Source organism: Lolium rigidum, chromosome 1, assembly GCF_022539505.1.
Source record: "Lolium rigidum isolate FL_2022 chromosome 1, APGP_CSIRO_Lrig_0.1, whole genome shotgun sequence".
NCBI lineage: Eukaryota > Viridiplantae > Streptophyta > Magnoliopsida > Poales > Poaceae > Lolium > Lolium rigidum.
This window is the reverse complement of record NC_061508.1, coordinates 47,436,086-47,459,182: the sequence shown is the minus strand read 5'-3', so window position 1 is coordinate 47,459,182 and position 23,097 is coordinate 47,436,086. Positions and strand designations below refer to the sequence as shown.

General features: G+C 48.8%; 1 protein-coding gene and 1 long non-coding RNA gene across 2 annotated transcripts; one reads left to right on the top strand and one right to left on the bottom strand.

Annotated features, from left to right (window-relative positions):
• Positions 1-19,612: 19,612 nt before the first annotated feature.
• On the bottom strand, positions 19,613-20,569 carry LOC124672540 (tuliposide A-converting enzyme 1, chloroplastic-like). The gene has a single exon (XM_047208759.1). The coding sequence runs from the start codon at positions 20,567-20,569 to the stop codon at positions 19,613-19,615; it is 957 nt and encodes a 318-aa protein (XP_047064715.1).
• Positions 20,570-21,822: 1,253 nt separating this feature from the next.
• LOC124672533 lies at positions 21,823-22,763 on the top strand. The gene is made up of 3 exons (XR_006992707.1): positions 21,823-22,164; positions 22,339-22,356; positions 22,528-22,763. It is a non-coding gene; the product is annotated as an uncharacterized LOC124672533 (long non-coding RNA).
• Positions 22,764-23,097: the final 334 nt, after the last annotated feature.

The window sequence follows — 23,097 nt, the reverse complement described above, 5'->3', positions numbered from 1 at the left end:
CGGCGGTGCTCTGCCTTGCAATGGAACGACCTATATGTCGATCGTGGCGAGGCGGAGGGTGGATGACTCAGACGTTCGCCGCCGTATTATCGTGCGCACCGCGGTGATGGCCAACCGATCCACCGGATGCGGGAAGGATAGGAGATCGCCGAGGTAACCAGCCAGACCTGCTACGATTCACCGGGGTACGTGCAAATGGTGGTGGTGAGGGATCGACCGGCCACAACAAGACGGAGGGATCAAAACCCTAGGTATGAATGGCGGCCGTGGGAGGGAGGGGTGGAGTTGGGCCAAGGTTGGACGCCGGATCCTTGCCGCGATCGGCGGACAAGCGTATTCACCGGAGAAGATCTAGATCGGAGATCGCCGGGCCGGCGGCCGCGACGAGCTGATCAAGGTACGTGAGAATGGAAAGTGACAACCGACAACGAGCTGATCAAGGTACGTGAGAATGGAAAGTGACAACCGACGACGATCACCAAGCAAAGATCCATCTGGACGTATACACCGACACGTACATACACCGAAACGTACATACACTCGTATACCTTTTCAACGAGTACAAGGGTACACCGTATACCCTTTCAACGGGTACACGGTACAATCGATATGGATCTTCGGAGGCTAACCTAGCCCGACCCGTTAGCGCCGGCGGAAGGAGCACGTGCATAATGGTACGTTTATGCAATTATTGGTTTGGGGGTCTATGGAAGCGGTCGCCTTAATGTGATTTGCCTCAATTCCCTTCTCGTGATGAACAAATCGATAGTCTAGCCTACCACGATGGCGGCTGCCTAGGTCAACCGTGGTGGTAATTCTGCAGTAAGGTTGCAAGAGGCAGAGGCGCGAGCGATCGTGAGGCAGGGGCGATAGCGTTGGTTGCAAATGGGCTGAGATCTTGGCCCATCATAATCCCTTTACGTAAAAAAGATAATCTTTCACTATTTTGAAAAGTTAAAAAGAGGTGGGATGTTCTATACTGCTACCAGCAGTATAGGGTACCGTAAAAACTCTCGCTTTCGTGGGTTTTCCTGTGAGAGGATTACAACTAGCGTATCATGCCGCGCGGCAAAATTACACGGTAGACTCACAGACCACATCGATTACCCATGCCATTCTTTATCGCAAAAAAGGCGATTACATCCATGTCATATTCTACTACGTATGTACGTGCACGACACAACCACACGAACCCCAACTTGAGTCCTCATGAATAGATGGGACAAGTCTAAATTTGTTCCTCTTCACTTCAATCTCTTCCTCGCGGCCCATGATAAATACTGCAGACGCCACGTCAGATCTGAGCGAAGTTCTGAAACGAAAAAACAAACAGTGTCAAAGATAGGCTTGACCCCGTAGGGACAATAGTCGCGATGCCGAGGAAGAGCTGCGAGAGGACTAGGTAGTAACATCTCCCAGTTCTCTAAAAAGTGGTAACAGTCCCCTGAAAAAAAAAGGTCAGCGGTAACGTGCAGATTTACGGCTACAAGAAGCTATGCTAGGGCAAGTTTTATCTAACTTCAATGAGAAGAGGGGCGAGGACAGCGGCGCACCTTTGGTTTGCTTGCGCCTGTAGTCATCGCTAGGTGGTCCAAAAACATGTTTGTAATTTTTATTACTTTTAGAATTGCTTGTACTGCTGTTGGAGATTATAAATAAATATATGAACTTCTTGCAAAAAAAAAATATTTTTAATTGATGAAATTTCACCTCCAATAATTTTCATGTTAGGAGGTGAAATTTGCTTGTAGTTATGTTGAACTCTAGTTCTTCACACACTAGAGTCACCGACATTGATTGCTTGTTGCTGACCGTACAGATTAGCCGTGCTCGACTAAAGCTTGAGGCAAACAAAATTTGTTTCAGCAAGAGTGATTTCCTTTCACGTGACAATTACGGTTTCCAGTATTGAGTGTACCACAGGTGGTTACGGTTTATTCCCTCTATCCACAAAAGAGTGTGTGTACTTCCAATATTTTGAAGAGTCAAACTTTTGTATTTAAATAAAATGAAACCAATATTTATGCTACCAAATTAGTATCACCAGATTCATGATGATGAAATATATTTTTATCATATATCTATTTTGTTCCCTAGACATTGTCATATTTTTTCCTAAACTATGTCAAAGTGTGAAATGGATGGAGGAAGTATCGTCTTAAAAAAATTGAGGCGAGCAAAAAGATGTAAGTATGTGCATAGGCCAAAAAAAAGCCACAACTACTCTTATGGCATGATCTTACCCAAGTGCTTAATTGGCACCGGCTTGGACCCAATTTCGCAAAATATTCAAATATTTTTCGATTATCAAATGCCATATTTCTATTTTCCCGGTTTGCTCGAGATATTGCTCTAATCAACCACCCTTTGGAGTTTTTCGCTGTCAACTGGGCCGTGTCGAAGGTGGGCCGCGCAACCCTAGAAAGCGCTTTATCTTTCACCATACGTGAACCGGTGAAGCAACAACGCGGCATAAGATGTGATCGGCCCCACCTACGCGATGCATTGAGGCCACCGTTCCTCCATCCCTTCGTCTGTGGGTGGCATGTAGTTCGTCTCTGTTGTGCACCGCACGACAAATGTGCATGAATGCACCTTTTGACGGCACCCTGCGTGACAAACGTGCATGAATGCATCTTTTGATGGCGCCGTAAGCTTCCAAAAGTAGTGTTACATGTCCGCTCATGCCAGCCAAGATACTTGAGCATGTAGGTACTAACTTGTGCGCAAAAGCAGGTACTCCCTCCGACCCGTGATCTTTCATTGGGCGGAGGGAGTATAATCAATCTCTGACATTCCTACTATGAACGATATTATGAATTATATATATTCCGTGTATCTTTGACAGGTGAATAAAAAGGAGTGTGACTAACAAAATGGCATCATGATGGCGCCGTAGGCTTCCAAAAGTAGTGTTACATGTCCGCTCATGCCAGCTAAGATACTTACGCATGTAGGTACTAACTTGTGCGCAAAAATAGGTACTCCCTCCGACCCGTGATCTTTCATTGGGCGGAGGGAGTATAATCCATCTCTGACATTCCTATTATGAACGATATTATGAATTATATGTATTCCGTGTATCTTTGAAAGGTGAGTAAAAAAGAATGTGACTAACAAAATGGCATCATGAAGTGTGACAAAATTTACCTGGGCACCACGGATGCTCGTACCTATACTTGTGACAATGCGTATGATCTTGTATCTAGATATGCTACGGCGACCAGCTGTGAAATACGTAGGCAAGTTTTGTAATGTACGGGACAAATCTGACCTTCCAGCCTCGGGAGGAGTCCTATTCCCTTGGATGGAGTACACAAACACCACATGGCGTCGTATTGCATCTCGCATGGGAGCACCAGAAACCAACCCCACCTCACCTCAGAATCAGATCACGCCTTCCGCTCCGCCCCTTCTTCTCGATCTGTAGATGTGTGCAACCCCAAAATACCAAGCCAAGCGCTGGGTGCTCGGTGGGATGAAACTGCACCAAATCTGCTGCACTGCTGAGTGTGCACTAGCCTGCCTACTTGTCCTTCCCCACTCTTTCCTACCATAAATAAATGCGTGGATCCATGAGGCCAGGTGAGTGAGAGAGGAACCACACAACAACACCTTCAATTTGCACCCTCCCCAAATCTCCCGGCCGGCGGCGATGAGGATCCGGCGGAGGCCGCAGGCGCAAATCCCCTCCCCGGTGCTGCAGGCCTCAGATCCGTCGCAGGCGCCAAACTCGCCGGGAAGCCAACTGCACTGGCTCCCGCAAAAGGAGGCGAATTACAAGCCGGAAGAGGAGTTGCACTCGCACCGCCCAAATGGAGATCTCGGCGGTGACCCCTCCCCGCCGGCGAGGCGCGCCCCATCACCGCCGCCGCATCCGCAGGTACGCATCCGGCCACAGCCCCACATTCATTCATTCATTCAGTTACACGTACGCGTGCATGTGTTTGCTACCTTGATTCGTGTTTCCAAATCTCTGCTCCAGTATTAGAGGAACTAGACTAGATAGAGGTCTGCTAATTTCCGTTGCACCTCAGGGCAGGTAGCTAGGTGCTCCCAGATCTAGCTGACCCCGCGCGCCTCGTTTTCTCTCCCTGGCAGGGCGACAACGTGGTGGGACGCAGCAAGAACACCCAGGGTCCTGCTGGTGGTGGTGCGCGACGTCAGGCCGGGCCGGCGTCACTCGACGGGAGGTACGTGATCGCGACGATGAGCTAAAACTAGATAATGCACCAGCACAACAGGAAATTAAGCGTCTTCTGTCATCTTCATCACTGGGTGACCCCAAATGGTCCACGCTGGTGAACTAGTTTAGACAGTGATAAATCAAATGGAAATGGAAAGCATCCAATGCCTCTTTCCCATTCGCTGGGCATGTTGGCCTCGGTGCCGTTTTTATATGCCGTGGGCGACGCAGTGCCAGCTCGGCTCAGCGCGCGCGCGGTCCAACCAATTTAATACTGCACCACCCTCCCTGCTTGATCTGCATGTCAAACAGACCTACCCAGTGCCCAAACTCTCATTTGCAATTAGTTATACACCATCGGATGTCATACTCTCAAGTTTTTTAAAAATATAAAATTTTGTTTAAAATTAAACATATATTATGTTGTGCATTATGCATCTGCAAAGTTTCATCAAATCCAGTGTTGTAGTCCAGACATGGCCTCATGTTGCGCTCAGCTCGATTTAGTGTTAAATTAGTTAATTTACGATACAGCTGTGCTACTGATTTCTTGCACACGCATGCACCGTCTTTCAGTTCAGCTTGTTGCATTGTGTACTGTGGACGTAGGACGAGTACGATCGCGATCGGCGATCATGGCCTTACAGGCTGTTTGCCTTGTCCTCTTCCTTAGCAGTATATGGGTGCAACGCAACGCGCGCACCCCGTGTTTTAATCGGGAGATACGCATGGACCGCAGAGCTAACCTGTCTTCTTGCACCTGCATACAAAATATACAGGATTAGTACGGAGTAGTAACGATTAGGCACTAGACTACATAGCTTACATCGCATCATATGCTCTACTTGCTAATCGGGAGCATCTTAAGCTTAATCCAAGTGCCAATAAAATTGATAACTAATGCTCTTTATTGCACTGCAGCCTAGAGAATGGACACCCTGGCGAGTGTGCCTGGCCGGTGGTCGATGCTGCCGGAGAACCTCCCGTCGATGGAGTCATCGTCCCGGCAATGCTAGTAGCGTCAATGGTGCCCGTGAACAAGAAGGAAGGGATCAAGAGCGACGGCTCCAAGAGGCGGCGCGGCCCCGCGGTGCTGCTGGAGGGGTCTCGGTGCAGCCGCGTCAACGGGCGCGGGTGGCGGTGCAGCCAGCCTACCCTGGTCGGCTATTCCCTCTGTGAGCACCACCTCGGCAAGGGCCGGCAGTCTCGAAGAGCCAACAATGGCGGTGGCGGAGGAGGGCGCACTGCCGGCGCGCCCAAGCTCGGCCGCACGGAGCCCAACGGCAGGAAGAGTGCCGCACCGCTAGCCTTGGTCGTCGCGGCGCCTGATGTCCACGAGCCTGTTGCACGTCTAGCGGCGGAGCTCAGTTGATCGATGGATCCATATATAGAACCGTAAAATTCTTTGATTCGGTGGAGATGCCAGGTGTGGTGACTAGCTGTGTACTCTTCCTGCGTCTTTGTGATTAATAGCATTGCTGATTGGTGACCATAAAATGCGTGGTACGTTAATCAATTAGATAATTAGATTTTATCTCCATCCTCTTCGTTGCTTCAGCGACCCACCGTGCAACTGCGTTTTGCGATCACATTTTGTCAAGTTGTGCTAGTGTCCATAATCGATGGTCGATGATGCATCGTCCATGTGCAACCAAGTCGAGCAGTTTCTTCACCTAGATGTACGTGCTTCAAATTATCACATCGAGAAGGCTGAGACGGAAATCCGAACAAAGCATGACTGATGGGAGTGGCCACAAGGCTGCCAGAGACATACATATAGGGAACTTGTCAGTGTCACACTGTCATGTCGGTGCTTAAAGTACAATGAATGCACTGCTAATAAGCTTGTCCTGACGAGATATTCCAGCAACGTTTCGAGGCTCTGTAATCCAAGCAGCCCATCGGCATAGGATCCGTGCGTGTATCCGTCAGATTAGCGCATATGTACGTATACAGACGAGCGAGGGAAAAAAATGAGAAATAATTCAGGTAAGAAATGATGCATCTGTTAGATGCTTTTGGATGCTAGCACCTACAGTAGATCCGGATGAGCTAGCAAATCTCCAAGCTGCATGTGGCGGCTTAAGAGCATCTCCAGCCGCGTCCCCCAAACCGTCCTCCAAACCGCGCCGGATTGAGCGTTTGGAGGACGTGTTTCGTTCGTGCCGCGTTTGGGGGACGTCGCTCCCTCCCCCAAACAAAATTTCGGAAATTTTAAACTTAACGAGATTAGATTAGATTCATCCAAACTTACATAGATTCGAACGAAATTTGACTAAATTTAAACTAAACCTAATCTAGAACCACTTGCGGCGGCCGGAGGCGTCGTAGTACTGCTGGAAGTTCTACACGTCGTCGGTGATGACCTCCTGCTTGACGCGCTCGTCGACGGGCTCGTCCTTCACCAAGCCGCTTGGTCATGCCTCGCCGTCGTCGGTGAGGTCCACCAGCGGCTTGCCGGAGTCGCGGATGGACATGGCGATCGCCGCGTCGAGGTCGCCCCTCCAGGCGTCCTTATCGTTCATGGACGCCAAGAACGCCGCCCGCAGACCTGGGCAGTCCTCGGGGTCGTCGCTGCTGGCGATGAGCCGCTGCTGCCGCTCGTACTCCGCCAGCAGCGCCGCCTGCGACGGTTCCTCCGGCTCCTCCTTCACCTCCGGCTTTGGGATGAGGAGGGCGCCGCCGTGCCTCCCTTGCTGCCGCCACGCCTCGTGTTGACGGGCGTCGCCGGCTCCTCCTTCACCTCCCGTTTGGGGACGGTGTAGGGCGCCGACCGGTACGACGAGGACGGCGTCGATCGCGCCGGTCCTGAGGAAGAAGAGTGCGAGGAGGACGAGTACGTCGTCCTCCTCGGCTGCCATTGAGGAGACGGCGGCGGTGACGACGGCATCTCCAACCTTGGAGCGCCGTTGCGGATGTCGCGGATGACGTTCTCGAGGGTGCGCCCCGGAACGCCCCAGAACAGGGCGCGGCCGTCCTTGTTGTAGGGATTCGTAGCATAGAAAACAAAAAATTTCCTACCGCGAGAACGCAATCCAAGCCAAGATGCAATCTAGAAGACGGTAGCAACGCGGGATGAACGTACGACGTCCAACCCTGCGACGATGTTGTCGGCCGCCTACGACGGATCCCTCCGCTCCTCGACGGTGAGTTGAGCTCACGCCGGGTTGCATCGGTGCCACAATCGGGTAGCACCTACGTACTCGGTCACACGTTCGGTGTTGATGAAGACGACGTCCTTCTCCCCGTTCCAGCGGGCAGCGGAAGTAGTAGCTCCTCCTTGAATCCCGGCAGCACGACGGCGTGGTGGCGGTGTCGATGGAGATCTCCGGCGGAGCTTCGCTAAGCGTTTCCGGGAGAGGTGGAGGAGGTGGGGCGGCTAGGGTTTGGGAGAGGGGTGGCCGGCCACTTAGGGGGTGCGGACAAGCTATGGCTTGAGGTGGCCGGCCCCCTCCCCTTGTCCCTCATTATATAGTTGGAACCCCCAAGTATTGGACTACAAGTCTTCGAATAAGACCCAAACCCAAAACCTTCCATGTGTAGGGAAACCTACCCAAGGTGGGATTCCCACCCTTCCATGAGGGGGGTGGCCGGCCACCTTTGGTGGAGTCCACCTGGGACTCCACCCCCTAGGGTTGGCCGGCCATGCTAGGTGGATTCCCTCCGGGACTCCGCCTTCCATAGTGATTTCTTCCGGACTTTTCTAGAACCTTCCATAAATGCACCGGATCATTTCCAAACTTGGAATATGACTTCTTATATATGAATCTTATTCTCCGGACCATTCCGGAACTCCTCGTGATGTCCTGGATCATATCTGAGACTCCGAACAAAACTTCGAACTCCATTCCATATTCAATATCTACTAATACGACATCAAACCTTAAGTGTGTCACCCTACGGTTCGCGAACTATGTAGACATGGTTGAGATCTCTCTACGACCAATAACCAATAGCAGGATCTGGAGATCCATAATGGCTCCCACATATTCAACGATGACTTAGTGATCAAATGAACCATTCACATACGATACCGATTCCCTTTGTCACGCGATATTTTACTTGTCCGAGGTTTGATCATCGGTATCTCTATACCTTGTTCAACCTCGTCTCCGACAAGTACTCTTTACTAGTACCGTGGTATGTGGTCTCTTATGAACCATTCATATGCTTGCAAGCTAATATAGACGACATTCCACCGAGAGGGCCCAGAGTATATCTATCCGACATCGGGATGGACAAATCCCACTGTTGATCCATATGCCTCAACTCATACTTTCCGGATACTTAATCCCACCTTTATAACCACCCATTTACGCAGTGGCGTTTGATGTAATCAAAGTACCTTTCCGGTATAAGTGATTTACATGATCTCATGGTCGAAAGGACTAGGTAACTATGTATCGAAAGCTTATAGCAAATAACTTAATGACGTGATCTTATGCTATGCTTAATTGGGTGTGTCCATTACATCATTCATATAATGACATAACCTTGTTATTAATAACATCCAATGTTCATGATCATGAAACTATGATCATCTATTAATCAACAAGCTAGTTATACAAGAGGCTTACTAGGGACTCATTGTTGTTTACATAACACACATGTATCAATGTTTCGGTTAATACAATTATAGCATGGTATATAAACATTTTCATAAACACAAAGATATATAATAACCACTTTTATTATTGCCTCTTGGGCATATCTCCAACAGTCTCCCACTTGCACTAGAGTCAATAATATGGATTACATTGTAAGGTACCTAACACCCATGGCATTCTGGTGTTGGTAATGCTTTGCCCTAGGGAGAGCTTTAGTCAACGGGTCTTCTACATTCAGATCAGTGTGTACTTTGCAAATCTTTACTTCTCCATCTTCGATGTACTCGCGAATCGAATGATAACGCAGCTTGATATGCTTCAGCCTCTTGTGTGACCTTGGTTCTTGTGCATTGGCGATGGCACCCATGTTGTCACAATAGATGACTAGTGGGTCCAATGCACTAGGAACCACACCGAGCTCTACAATTAACCTCTTCATCCATACCGCTTCTGATGAAGCCTCTGAAGCCGCTATGTACTCCGATTCTATTGAAGACTTCGCCACCGTGCACTGCTTCGAGCTGGACCAGCTTACTGCAGCACCATTCAATATAAACACGTACCCAGATTGTGACTTAGAGTCATCAGTATCAGTGTTCCAACTTGCATAGGTGTAACTTGTTACAACGAGCTCTTGGTCACCTCCATAACAAAGAAACATATCCTTAGTTCTTTTCAAGTACTTCAGGATATTCTTGACCGCTGTCCAGTGTTCCATTCCTGGATCACTTTGATATCTGCTAGTCAAACTAACAGCATGTGCTATATCCGGTCTAGTACATAGCATGGCATATATGATAGAGCCTACTGCCGAGGCATAGGGGATCTGATTCATCCTCTCTCTTTCTTGTGCCGTAGCCGGACCTTGAGTCTTACTCAAGACCTTTCCTGGTAACATAGGTAAGAACCCTTTCTTACTTTCGTCCATTCTAAACTTCTTTAGAATCTTGTCCAGATATGTACTCTGTGAAAGCCCTATTAGGCGTCTTGATCTATCTCTATAAATCTTGATGCCTAATATGTACGATGCTTCACCAAGGTCTTTCATTGAAAAACTATTATTCAAATAACCTTTTATACTTCTTAATAGTTCTATATCATTCCCAATCAATAATATGTCATCTACATATAATATTAGGAATGCTACAGAGCCCCCACTCACTTTCTTGTAAATACAGGCCTCTCCATGACACTGTATAAACCCGAAGTCTTTGATCATCTTATCAAAGCGTCGGTTCCAACTTCTGGATGCTTGCTTCAGTCCATAAATTGAACGCTGAAGTTTGCACACCTTGTTAGCATTTTTAGGATCGACAAAACCTTTGGGTTGTACCATATACAACTCTTCCTCAATGTCTCCATTAAGGAACGCCGTTTTGACATCCATATGCCAAATCTCATAATCGAAAAATACAGCTATTGCTAACAAAATCCTCACAGATTTTAGCTTTGCTACAGGTGAGAAAGTCTCATCGTAGTCAACACCTTGAATTTGTCGGAAACCCTTTGCGACAAGTCGAGCTTTATAGACAGTAATATTACCATCAACATCAGTTTTCTTTTGAAGATCCATTTATTCTCGACAGCCTTGCGGCTATCAGGTAAGTCTACCAAAGTCCACACTTTGTTATCATACATGGATCCCATTTCGGATTTCATGGCTTCTTGCCATTTGTTAGAATCTGGGCTCATCATCGCTTTTTCATACGTCGCAGGGTCTTCATCATTGTTGTCTACAATCATGACATTTAGACAAGGATCATACCAATCAGGAGTGGCACGTTCCCTTATCGATCTGCGAGGTTCAGTAGCTATCTCATTCGAAGTTTCATGATCATTATCATTAGCTTCCTCTGTTACCGGTGCAGGCGGCACAGGAACAACTTCCGGTATTGCGCTACTCTGATCAACGAGAGAAGATTCAGTAATCTCGTCGAGTTCTACTTTTCTTCCAGTCACTTCTTTAGTGAGAAATTCTTTCTCAAGAAAGGTTCCGTTCTTAGTAACAAAGATTTTGCCTTCGGATCTGTGATAGAAAGTGTACCCTATAGTTTCCTTAGGGTATCCTATGAAGACACATTTCTCCGCTTTGGGTTCTAGCTTGTCGGATTGTAACTTTTTTACATAGGCTTCACAACCCCAAACTTTAAGGAACGACAACTTAGATTTCTTATTAAACCATAATTCATACGGTGTCGTTTCAACGGATTTAGATGGTGTCCTATTTAAAGTGAATGCAACTGTCTCTAATGCATAACTCCCAAATAATAACGGCAAATCAGTAAGAGACATCATAGAACGAACCATATCTAAGAGAGTTCGATTACGACGTTCGGACACACCGTTTCATTGTGGTGTTCCCGGCGGTGTCAATTGTGAAAGTATTCCGCATTTCTTTAAATGCATGCTAAACTCATAACTCAGATATTCACCTCCGCGATCGGATCGTAGAAATTTAATCTTCTTGTTACGTTGATTTTCTACTTCACTTTGGAATTCCTTAAACTTCTCGAAAGTTTCGGATTTATGTTTCATGAAATAGATATACCCATATCTACTCAGATCATCTGTGAAGGTTAGAACATAACGATAACCACCGCGCGAGGCTACACTCATTGGTCCGCATATATCGGTATGTATGATTTCCAATAAATCTGTAGCTCGCTCCATAATACCAGAGAATGGGGTCTTAGTCATTTTTCCCATTAGACATGCTTCACATCTATCAAGTGACTCAAAGTCAAGTGATTCAAGTAATCCATCAGTATGGAGTTTCTTCATGCGTTTCACTCCAATATGACCAAGACGACAGTGCCACATATAAGTAGAATTATCAGTCAATTTAATTCGTTTAGCATCAACATTATGAATATGTGTATCACTACTATCGAGATCTAACAGAAATAAACCATTCTTTTCAGGTGCTCGACGATAAAAGATATTATTCATAAAAATAGAACAACCATTATTCTCAGACTTGAATGAATAACCGTCTTGCATTAAACAAGATCCAGATATAATGTTCATGCTCAACGCGGATACAAAATAACAATTATTGAGGTTTAAAACTAATCCCGAATGTAGATGTAGAGGAAGTGTGCCGACAGCGATCACATTGACCTTGGATCCATTTCCAACGCGCATCGTCACTTCATCCTTCAATAGTCTTCGTTTATTCTTTAGTTCCTGTTTCGACTTACAAATATAAGCAACCGAACCAGTATCAAATACCCAGGTACTAGTACGAGAACCAGTAAGATAAACATCTATAACATGTATATCAGATATACCTTCTTTCTTCTTCTTGACAAGGCCGCTCTTCAGATCAGCCAAATACTTGGAGCAATTACGCTTCCAATGTCCCTTCTCCTTGCAGTAATAGCACTCAGCATCAGGCTTAGGGCCATTCTTAGGTTTCATAGGAGGCGTGGCAGCTTTCTTGCCACCCTTCTTGAATTTGCCTTTAGACTTACCCTGTTTCTTGAAACTGGTGGTCTTGTTGACCATCAACACTTGGTGCTCTTTCTTTATCTCAACCTCGACGAGATTTCAGCATGGCGAAGAGTTCAGGTAACTCTTTGTTCATGTTCCGCATATTGTAGTTCATCACAAAGTTCTTGTAACTAGGTGGCGGTGATTGAAGGACACGATTAATCCCTGATCTGTTAGGAATCACTATTCCCAAGTCACTGAGTTTCTTCGCATGCCCGGTCATGGCGAGCATGTGCTCACTAACGGAGCTGCCTTCTTCCATCATGCAACTGAAGAAGTATTTCGATGCTTCATAGCATTCCACATGCGCATGAGTTTCAAAGATAGCTTTCAGCTGATCATTGACCAACTCATGAGGATTGTGGTGCTCAAAACGTTTTTGAAGATCGGCTTCCAGACTGCATAGGATGGCACACTGAACTTGAGAGTAACGAGTTTTCCGAGTCGCGTAAACATTCTTTACTTCATCGGTTTCTGTTTCTGCAGGAGGGTCACCTAGCGGTGCATCAAGCACATATTGCAGATTTCCGCCAGCGAGGAAAATCCTGACATGAGGGAACCAGTCGGTGAAGTTGCTACCGTTGCTCTTAAGCTTTTCTTTCTCTAGGAACTGGTTAAAATTGATTAGGGACGCCATAATCTACAACATATATTTGCAATAGTTTAGACTAAGTTTATGACAAATTGAGTTCAAATTTTAATTCAACAAAATTAAAAATCTAGGTGAACTCCCACTCAAAACAATATCCCTCGCATTGTTTTAGTGATCACACGAACCAAATCCACTACATCAAGTCCGATCATCACGAGACGAGATGTAACTTCAATGGCGAACACTCAAAGTGTTCATCATATCAATCATATGATTCATGCTCTACCTTTCGGTATCACGTGTTCCGAGACCATGTCTGTACATGCTAGTCTCGTCAAGGCAACCTTAGTATCCGCGTGTGCAAAACTGGCTTGCACCCGTTGTATACACTTGTTGAATCTATCATACCCGATCATCACGAGATGTTTTGAAACGACAAGCATTAGTAACGGTGCTACTAAGGATGAACACTTTATTATCTTGATATTTTAGTGAGAGGGATCATCTTATAATGCTACCGTCGCGATCTAAGCAAAATAAGATGCATAAAAGGATTAACATCACATGCAATTCATATGTGATATGATATGGCCCTTTTGTCTTTGCGCCTTTGATCTTCATCTCCAAAGCACGGACATGATCTCCATCATCAACGGGCATAATCTCCATCATCGTCGGCGTAGCGTCAAGGTCAATGGCACCGTCTTCATGATTGTTCTCCCATGTAGCAACTATTACAACTTCTTTGAAATACTACTCAACATGAAATTTAAAGACAACCATAAGGCTCCTGCCGGTTGCTACAATACAATAATGATCATCTCATACATATTCATCATCACATTATGGCCATATCACATCACCAAACCCTGCAAAAACAAGTTAGACGTCTCTAATTTGGTTTTCATATTTTACGTGGTTTAGGGTTTTCGAGTAAGATCTAATCTACCTACGAACATGAACCACAACGGTGATACTAGTGTTGTCAATAGAAGAGTAAATTGAATCTTCACTATAGTAGGAGAGACGAGACACCCGCAAAGCCACTTATGCAATACAAGTTGCATGTCGAGCGTGGAGCAAATCTCATGAACGCGGTCATGTAAAGTTAGCCCGAGCCGCTTCATCACACTATGCCACAAAGATGCAAAGTACTCAAACTAAAGACAACAAAGCATCAATGCCCACAAAACAATTGTGTTCTACTCGTGCAACCATCTATGCATAGACACGGCTCTGATACCACTATATGGATTCGTAGCATAGAAAACAAAAATTTTCCTACCGCGAGAACGCAATCCAAGCCAAGATGCAATCTAGAAGACGGTAGCAACGAGGGGATGAACGAGACTAACCCTTGAAGATTTCCAAAGCCTACAAGAGGAGGCTCTCGTTGCTGCGGTAGACGATCACTTGCCGCTTTCAAAAGCGCGTAGAAGATCTTGACGGTGCCACAATCGGGCAGCACCTCCGTACTCGGTCACACGTTCGGTGTTGATGAAGACGATGTCCTTCTCCCCGTTCCAGCGGGCAGCGGAAGTAGTAGCTCCTCCTTGAATCCCGGCAGCACGACGGCGTGGTGGCGGTGTCGATGGAGATCTCCGGCGGAGCTTCGCTAAGCATTTGCGGGAGAGGTGGAGGAGGTGGGGCGGCTAGGGTTTGGGAGAGGGGTGGCCGGCCACTTAGGGGTGCGGCCAAGCTATGGCTTGAGGTGGCCGGCCCCCTCCCCTTGTCCCTCATTATATAGGTGGAACCCCCAAGTGTTGGACTACAAGTCTTCGAATAAGACCCAAACCCAAAACCTTCCATGTGTAGGGAAACCTACCCAAGGTGGGATTCCCACCCTTCCATGAGGGGGGTGGCCGGCCACCTTTGGTGGAGTCCACCTGGGACTCCACCCCCTAGGGTTGGCCGACCATGCTAGGTGGAGTCCCTCCGGGACTCCGCCTTCCATAGTGATTTCTTCCGGACTTTTCTAGAACCTTCTAGAACCTTCCATAAATGCACCGGATCATTTCCAAACTTGGAATATGACTTCCTATATATGAATCTTATTCTCCGGACCATTCCGGAACTCCTCGTGATGTCCTGGATCATATCCGAGACTCCGAACAAAACTTCGAACTCCATTCCATATTCAATATCTACTAATACGACATCAAACCTTAAGTGTGTCACCCTACGGTTCGCGAACTATGTAGACATGGTTGAGATCTCTCTCCGACCAATAACCAATAGCGGGATCTGGAGATCCATAATGGCTCCCACATATTCAACGATGACTTAGTGATCGAATGAACCATTCACATACGATACCGATTCCCTTTGTCACGCGATATTTTACTTATCCGAGGTTTGATCATCGGTATCTCTATACCTTGTTCAACCTCGTCTACTGACAAGTACTCTTTACTCGTACCGTGGTATGTGGTCTCTTATGAACCATTCATATGCTTGCAAGCTAATATAGACGACATTCCACCGAGAGGGCCCAGAGTATATCTATCCGTCATCGGGATAGACAAATCCCACTGTTGATCCATATGCCTCAACTCATACTTTCCGGATACTTAATCCCACCTTTATAACCACTCATTTACGCAGTGGCGTTTTATGTAATCAAAGTACCTTTCCGGTATAAGTGATTTACGTGATCTCATGGTCGAAAGGACTAGGTTACTATGTATCGAAAGCTTATAGCAAATAACTTAATGACGTGATCTTATGCTACGCTTAATTGGGTGTGTCCATTACATCATTCATATAATGACATAACCTTGTTATTAATAACATCCAATGTTCATGATCATGAAACTATGATCATCTATAATCAACAAGCTAGTTATACAAGAGGCTTACTAGGGACTCATTGTTGTTTACATAACACACATGTATCAATGTTTCGGTTAATACAATTATAGCATGGTATATAAACATTTATCATAAACACAAAGATATATAATAACCACTTTTATTATTGCCACTTGGGCATATCTCCAACACTTGTTCCAGCTGTTCGGGCCGTCGACGAGCCCGTCGGTGCTGTACATCTCGACGTCGTACTTCGCCTTGAAGTACGTCGTCCACCAGGCGTCGTTGTTGTTGGCCGCCCACGTCGGATCCAACCGCTCCTCGGCGGTGAGTTGAGCCCGACGGGACTTGATGGCGTCCCACCATTGATCCGTGCGCGGCTTCGGCGGCGGCGGGACACCAATGCCGTTCACGGCCATCTTCCAGCCGCCGCTGCTTGGCAGCCGCATGTCCGGCGGGACTGGATACCGGGCGTGGTTCAGCGCCCACGCCTCCAGCACGGTGAGGCTGCCGCGGCTGAAGCCGTTCGCCGCGGCGATCTTGCGGGAGGACGAGCTCCACATTTTTGGAGCGGCGAGGAGAAGATCTGGGAGGGGGGAGGCGGCGGCGACGAGAAGGTTTGTGAGCGGTGAGAAGGTTTGTAAGACGGGTCCACTCTCATCAAGGATCCATGGATCAATGGGCTCGGTGTTAGTGCCATAGCGCCGGCAATTCTACTCCTCGTCAAGCCGCGCTATAGGGCCCGTATGACTATCTGCGATGGTCTAGCTGGGAACGCCTAGGCCACGGTCTAGTGGGGGAGGTGGAGGGAGGCCGCAAGGCCGTCGGCGCAGGAGGTGTAGTAGAAGTAGGCCGGCACGCCGATCTGGGAGGCGGCGTCGAGGGTGTCGACGCAGAAGAGGTCGAGGACGAGGGCGGCGACGGAGGGGAGGGGGCGGAGGAAGGCGAGGGGGGATGGCACGGCAAGGCGGAGCACATCCATCATCTGCATGAAGAACTCGGGGTCGGGGTTTGGGTAATCCGGGGGCGGGAGGCGGTGAAAGGAGATCGAAGGGTTGGCAGTAGCAAGGGTGGCGATGGCTGGCGCGGAGGAGGCGAAGAAATCAGCGGTGGGGGCCGGAGGGGTTGGGATGGTGATCACGACGGGGATGCCGCGGCGGAGGAAGAGTTTGGCGAGCTCCACCATGGGGACGAGGTGGCCCACGCCCAAGGTGGCGTGCAACACCATGACCCGATCCGGATTTGGCTCCATTGGAGACGCGCCGACGACGAGCTAGAGGACGCGATGCGATCAAAACTACAGTGAGACTGATCTCGCTTTGTAAGATATACTCCGTAATAAACAAACGGATGCATCATGGAACACTATATAGCATTGCTAAAAAATAATCGCCACGATTATAACTTGCGTGCTGAGTAGGAGTACAATTCTTAAGATCAGCATTTTCGACGTCTTTATCTTATGGTGTGACTCAGTCCACCGGAAACTAACTTCATTCAACTCATATTGCAACTAATGATTATCACGAATCACGAAACAAATCGAACGGTCTGGATAATATTTCTTAGTTGCAACTCCACTGACAACTGCAAAAAAATCCAGTTACACTGCGGTGCGTGCGAGAGCTGTGTGCGCTATCCTGGAGTGTTTAAGCGATGCCCGTAGGCTGAACGTCAACTACGCCAAAAGCGATACCGCTCCAATCTGGTGCGCCGATGATCTGGTTCAAGCGATCTCTCCAACCGTCAACTGTCAGCTCGTCGAGTTCCCTTGCTCCTACCTTAGGCTGTCCCTCTCTCTCACTCGGCTCCACAAGCGAGACTTGCAGCTCGTTCTTGACAAGCTTGCCAACAAACTGGCCATCTGGAAGACGCGGCTCCTGAGCCGTGAGGGTCGATGATCTACCAACTCATGGCCATGGACCTTGAGCCCTGGTTCCTGCAAGCGGTGGACAAGCTCAAGAGAGGCTTCCTGTGGGCACAGTAGGAGGATGTGCGCGGCGGCGGCTGCCTGGTTGCTTGGCGCCATGTTTGCCGGCCCAAAAGCCTTGGAGGTTTGGGTTTTCCCAACTTCAAACTTCTCAATGCCGCCCTGCGCCCTAAGTGGATTTGGCTATCTAAGACCGACATCGACCGACCCTAGCATGGGATGAGCTTCAAGGTAATGCTTGATGTGCTTTCCCTGTTCAACGCTTTGGTCAAGATCAGTGTGGGAGACGGATCATCCAGCCTCCTCAAGGATCCATGGAGCATGGATCAATGGGCTCGGTGTTAGTGCCATAGCGCCGGCAATTCTACTCCTCGTCAAGCCGCACTATAGGGCCCGTATGACTATGTATGGTCTAGCTAGGAACACCTGGGCCACGGTCTAGTGGGGGGGGGGGGGGGGGAGGGAGGCCGCAAAGCCGCCGGCGCAGGAGGTGTAGACGTGTAGTAGATTTAGGCCGACACGCCGATCTGGGAGGCGGCGTCAAGGGCGTCGGCGCAGAAGAGCTCGTGGACGATGGCGGCGATGGAGGGAAGGGACCTTAGGAAGGCCAGGAAGGATGGCACGACGAGGCGGAGAACGTCCATCATCTGCATGAAGAACTCGGGGTCAGTGTTTGGGTACTCCGGGGGCGGGAGGCGGTGAAAGGAGATCGACGGGTTGGCAGTATCGAGGCTAGTGATGGCTGGCGCGGAGGAGGCGAACAAATCAGCGGTAGGGGCCGGAGGGGTCGGGACGGTGATGACGACGGGGATGTTGTGGCGGAGGAAGGGCTTGGCGAGATCCACCATGGGGACGAGGTGGCCCACGCCCAAGGAGGAGTGCAACACCATGGCCGGATCCGGATTTGACTCCATTAGCGACGCGCCCACGACGATGCGATGTGATCAATCAAAAGTATATAGCGAGACCGATCGATTTCGCGCTCTAAATAATCCCGGATTACCTTTATGTTGCTCAAAAAAATTTAGATTCTCAGGGAGACATCCTCCCCGGTTCCATTTATAGCATAACGAAACCAGTATTCAGACATCAAATTCAGAGTTTCAGACTCAAACACCACGTTTCAGAAACCTGCTTTTGAAACAAACAGACCATACATTTTAACCAAACCTACTCATCGCCACCCCAGCAATGCTACACCTACGGAATAAACTTACGGAAAGATTTTGACAGACTCGCAACAGCAGGGCAAAGGATCAGAACATGGCCCGATTTTTAAGCACCGAATCAAAATTGAACCAATCAACAAGCCACACGTTTGTCGCTAGCACGTCCGTAAGTGTAGGGTTATTGTCGCCACCCCTTCGGGGCAAACTGAACCAGCTCCCGCTTTATTTTATAAAACAATTGTTTAGTTTTTTAGTTGACCTTGGGAAGCGAGGAAGAATCAAGAGCTCTGGTAGAGTAAATTTTGAAGTTACGGTAGAAATTTGAGAGGAAAATATGTAATCCCTCGGTTTATTTAAATTTGTGTAAAATTTATCTAAATTTTGATTTAGTATATGTATATGGGATTTGGTAGTTCTCAGCTAGACGAGAACTAAGCGCGTGCTCAGTTAAGTTCTACACTGTTAGATTTGCTTCGTGATTCGTGCTATTTATCAGTTGCATCTGATCCCAGTTAACTGAGAAATAGTCACACCCTATATATTTAAATTTTGTTAAACATGCGACATATTTTATAGAACGGGGGGAGTATTTGAATTATACAAGAAAGACATTTTCTGACTAAATCGTGTTTCGTATAGCCACAAATTTGTTATTTCTGTAGTTGAAAATACAACATTATTTTTACCGAAACTTCTCAGACATGTGTCTGTATTATTCATGGAATAACCTTATGATTTTTAGAACATAAAAGTAAATTTCAAATATTTCAAAAACTCAAGTATCAGAAACATAAAAGGAAACCTATTTTACTCCACCGGTAGTTGTCATTTCCTGATGAAGGCAACGGTGCGCTTCTGCAGCTTGACGCCCTCCTCGGAGTGGAGCATATCCATGTGAAACCCGTGGCCGACGCCCATGGACTCCAACAGGTCCAGCTCGCCGGCGTAGCCGCTCGCCTTGAGCTCCCGGTAGTACCACAGGCCGCGCTCCTTGAGCAGGACGTCGGCCTCGGCCACGCACACCAGCACGCGCTCGCACGGGATCTTGGCGACGGCGGCGCGCGCCTCGTCGTTGACGAACGGGTTCACGAGTGGATCGTCCAGCCCCAGCGATCCCGGGAACACGAACCTCCAGGTGCGGTCCATGTGCTCCCTCACGTCCGCGGGGAAGTCCACCTCCGCGCCCACGGCCTCCTTCCCGGTGAAGTACGGGTGCACGGCCAGGAGGCCGCGGATGGTGACTCCCTTCGGCAGCGCGCCGTCCGCGGAGGCCCGGATAGCCATGTTGTGCGCGAGGTTGGCGCCGGCGCTGCAGCCGGCGAGGAAGACGCGGGAGAGGTCGGCGTGGTCGAGCAGCCACGGGTCCGCGCCTTCCCCGCGCGTGGCGGCCCACCGCACGGCCGCCCAGCCGTCCTCGTAGGCCGCGGGGAGCATGTGCTCCGGCGCGAGGCGGTAGTAGACGGAGACGCCGATGGCGCGGGCGCGGGCGACGAGGTCGTTGAGGTAGGCGTGGTTGGCGGTGCCGGCGGGCGAGCCGACGACGAAGCCGCCGCCGTGGAAGTAGAGGATGACGGGGAGCTTGCCATCGGACGCGGCCGCGTCGGGCGGGAGGTAGACGCGCGCTCGGGCGGCGCCGACGTGGATGTCCCTGGAGACGACGCCTGTGGCGGGGTCCGTGCCGGTGGGGACGGTGGCATTGCTGCTGTAGCGGAAGACGCGGCCGCTCTTGTACTGGCAGAGGAAGGGCTGGAAGTCGAAGCTGATCTCGGAGTCGGGATCCATGGCAGGGAGACGGTCAGCGCGCGGGTGCGGGGTTGGTGGTGGGAGTGGGAGGATGTTAAATAGCTAGAGCTGGCTTTGCCTGGCCACCGATTAAAATCTGACAGGCCGAGCGGTGGGCAATGCGCAAGCTGGAGGAGAGGCTTTGGAGAAGAAGAAGAATGGCTCGAGATCTGTGTAGCTGCGATCGTGTCTTGCGTTTTCTTCCCGGTCTGGTGTGTTGCCCACTTGCATACAGATTCGGTTTGAGATGCCTGTCAAGCACTAGGTCATTACGGTAGATCGAGCAGTGAGGTGTGCTAGCTTCTACAAACCGACAGGGACGCCGTACATTTTTCCCCTCTCTGACAGAACGGTCCAGGCGAGCTAGCAAGCTACTCCAGGTCATTGTCAGCGTTTCCATGTTCTCCGGAGTCCAGGCTAGGCGTGGGCAACTGTACTTCCTGCAGTTCCTTGGCCGGCGTTTCCATGTCCATGCACAGCTTCCTGGAGCAGCTCCACCACATAACCCATGGAGCGCCACCATCGTTGCAGCTTGCAACTGTTAGCATTATCATCAATAGGCAGGACAGCAACGTTAACTCATTGCAACTGGAACACCTAATTTTTTTTTTTTTTGAAGTAACCTAATTTCCACATCGATACAGGGAATCAGGGGGTCTTCCAGGTACTGAACATCTAACCTATAAGAGTAATTCCAATAGTATATCCAACTGTTGGCTATAACAAGATGTCATATCATTTGTAGTCATCATATAGCTAACATGTACAATAGTTGGCTATAAAAATGTAGTACTTTACTAATATATGACCCACATTTCACTCTCACAAGGTGCCTAGGAGCACGTGCAAGAGCTGGCTATTGCATAGTAGCCCACCTCCCTTCTCTCTCCTCTTCTCTCTCCTCCAACTCATCTAAAATATATTATTTAATGTCTTATAGTCAGCTTACTAGACTCTATTGTACTTGCTCTAATAGATGCCCCCAACGGGGGTCTCACAGTCACAGGGCATCCACGTCCGCCACCTCGCGTGCACCTGTTGGGCAGTTGTCTCATCTCTTAATTCAGCCATTGGGCCACATGTCGTGATTTAGTTGGCTCAGCTGGAGAGAGGAAGCCAACGTGAGATCAGCAACCCTATCCCCACCCTGCCCACCGAATCGCCGCCCCAACCCACGCTCCCTCCTCTCGGCCGTCCTCTCTCCCCATCGCCGCCATTGTCTCGTTCATCCTCCTCTCTCCCATCGCCGCGCTCCACCTCGCCCGTCCCCCTCCTTTCCGTTACGCCTGGGGTAGCCGCCAAGGATCCCCTCCTCCACCGCTCCCTTTTTCACTGGGCAGATAAGCAGAAAGGGGCACGAGTTTGTGGGAGCAGTGTCGCCGTCTTCAGCGCAGGGGAGCACGAGCCGCCGAAGAGAGGAGGAGGAGGAGGAGGAGGTGCCAGGGCGGGGCTCAGCAGCGCAGGTCAAGTGCGGGCCAGTGACCCGCTGTGGAAACCCTAGCCGCCATGGTCTCGTGCCCCCTCGAGCTCGCGTCGATTCACGTGCTGCCACCTCCCCGTCCCTCCTCGAGCTCGTCTTGGTCCTGCTAGCCGAGGTGAGCTGCCGCCAGAGCTCGCTCTTCGCCTCCTCTATTGCTCTGCTTGGTGCCCTAGCGCCGCCGTTCCGGTCCATTTTTCCTCTTTCTAGGTGGTGAGAGCTCACATCATTTTGATTTAATCACCACAATTTCTCATATCAGATGCTTCTCTTTGTTGTACAATACGTGCAGCTGCTGTTTGGAACCTTGGTGAGTTGGGGAAGATAGCTGGCCGACTGGTCCTGGATGGTTCATGCTTGATTTTAATTTCTTGCATGATTGTGTTTGCTGCGTAGATTCTTTTTCTCTATTTTCTATGTACTTGGCATGAATAAATTTTAATTTTCTCACCCGCCCTTCTCATATATATATGGTGTACAGGTTGCGCTGCATCTAAAGGGCGGAGACAATGGATGGAACAAAAGATGGATCGTCGCACAGAGGCACGAGCCTGGCGGCTAATGAAGGAGAGAGTGGCATATGGAGGATGAGAAGGTGGAGGAGGTGGTATATGGAGGGTGAGCAGGCGGACGAGGTGGCACTCCCACAACCTGCACCTGGCTTGTCACGCGAGAATCAGCAATGCAACATACTTGTGTTTGTGCCTTTTTAATCGCCTATCTATATTTTTGAACATAATTCTAGCTGTTAACGAATCAACATACTGCTAAAGTGCTAATTGCAAAGTTAGTACCATTGTTGTTCCCTTTAAGATTCTCACAAACATAATTTTTTCTTTCATTGTTCAACATTTGTTATTGAAAAGTTACTCCACTTCGTATGCTCTCTATATGTTCAACTTGGTCTATTTGTTTATTTGTTCAATTCCTCTAAGCATATGTTATTCAGTGTATTTATATTTTGAATGTTTTGCGGGTATTTAACTTCAACCCCTGCTTGTGAGCCCGGAGAGAGGGATCTTTTACTCTGTCCTTTATTTCCACCCTGTTG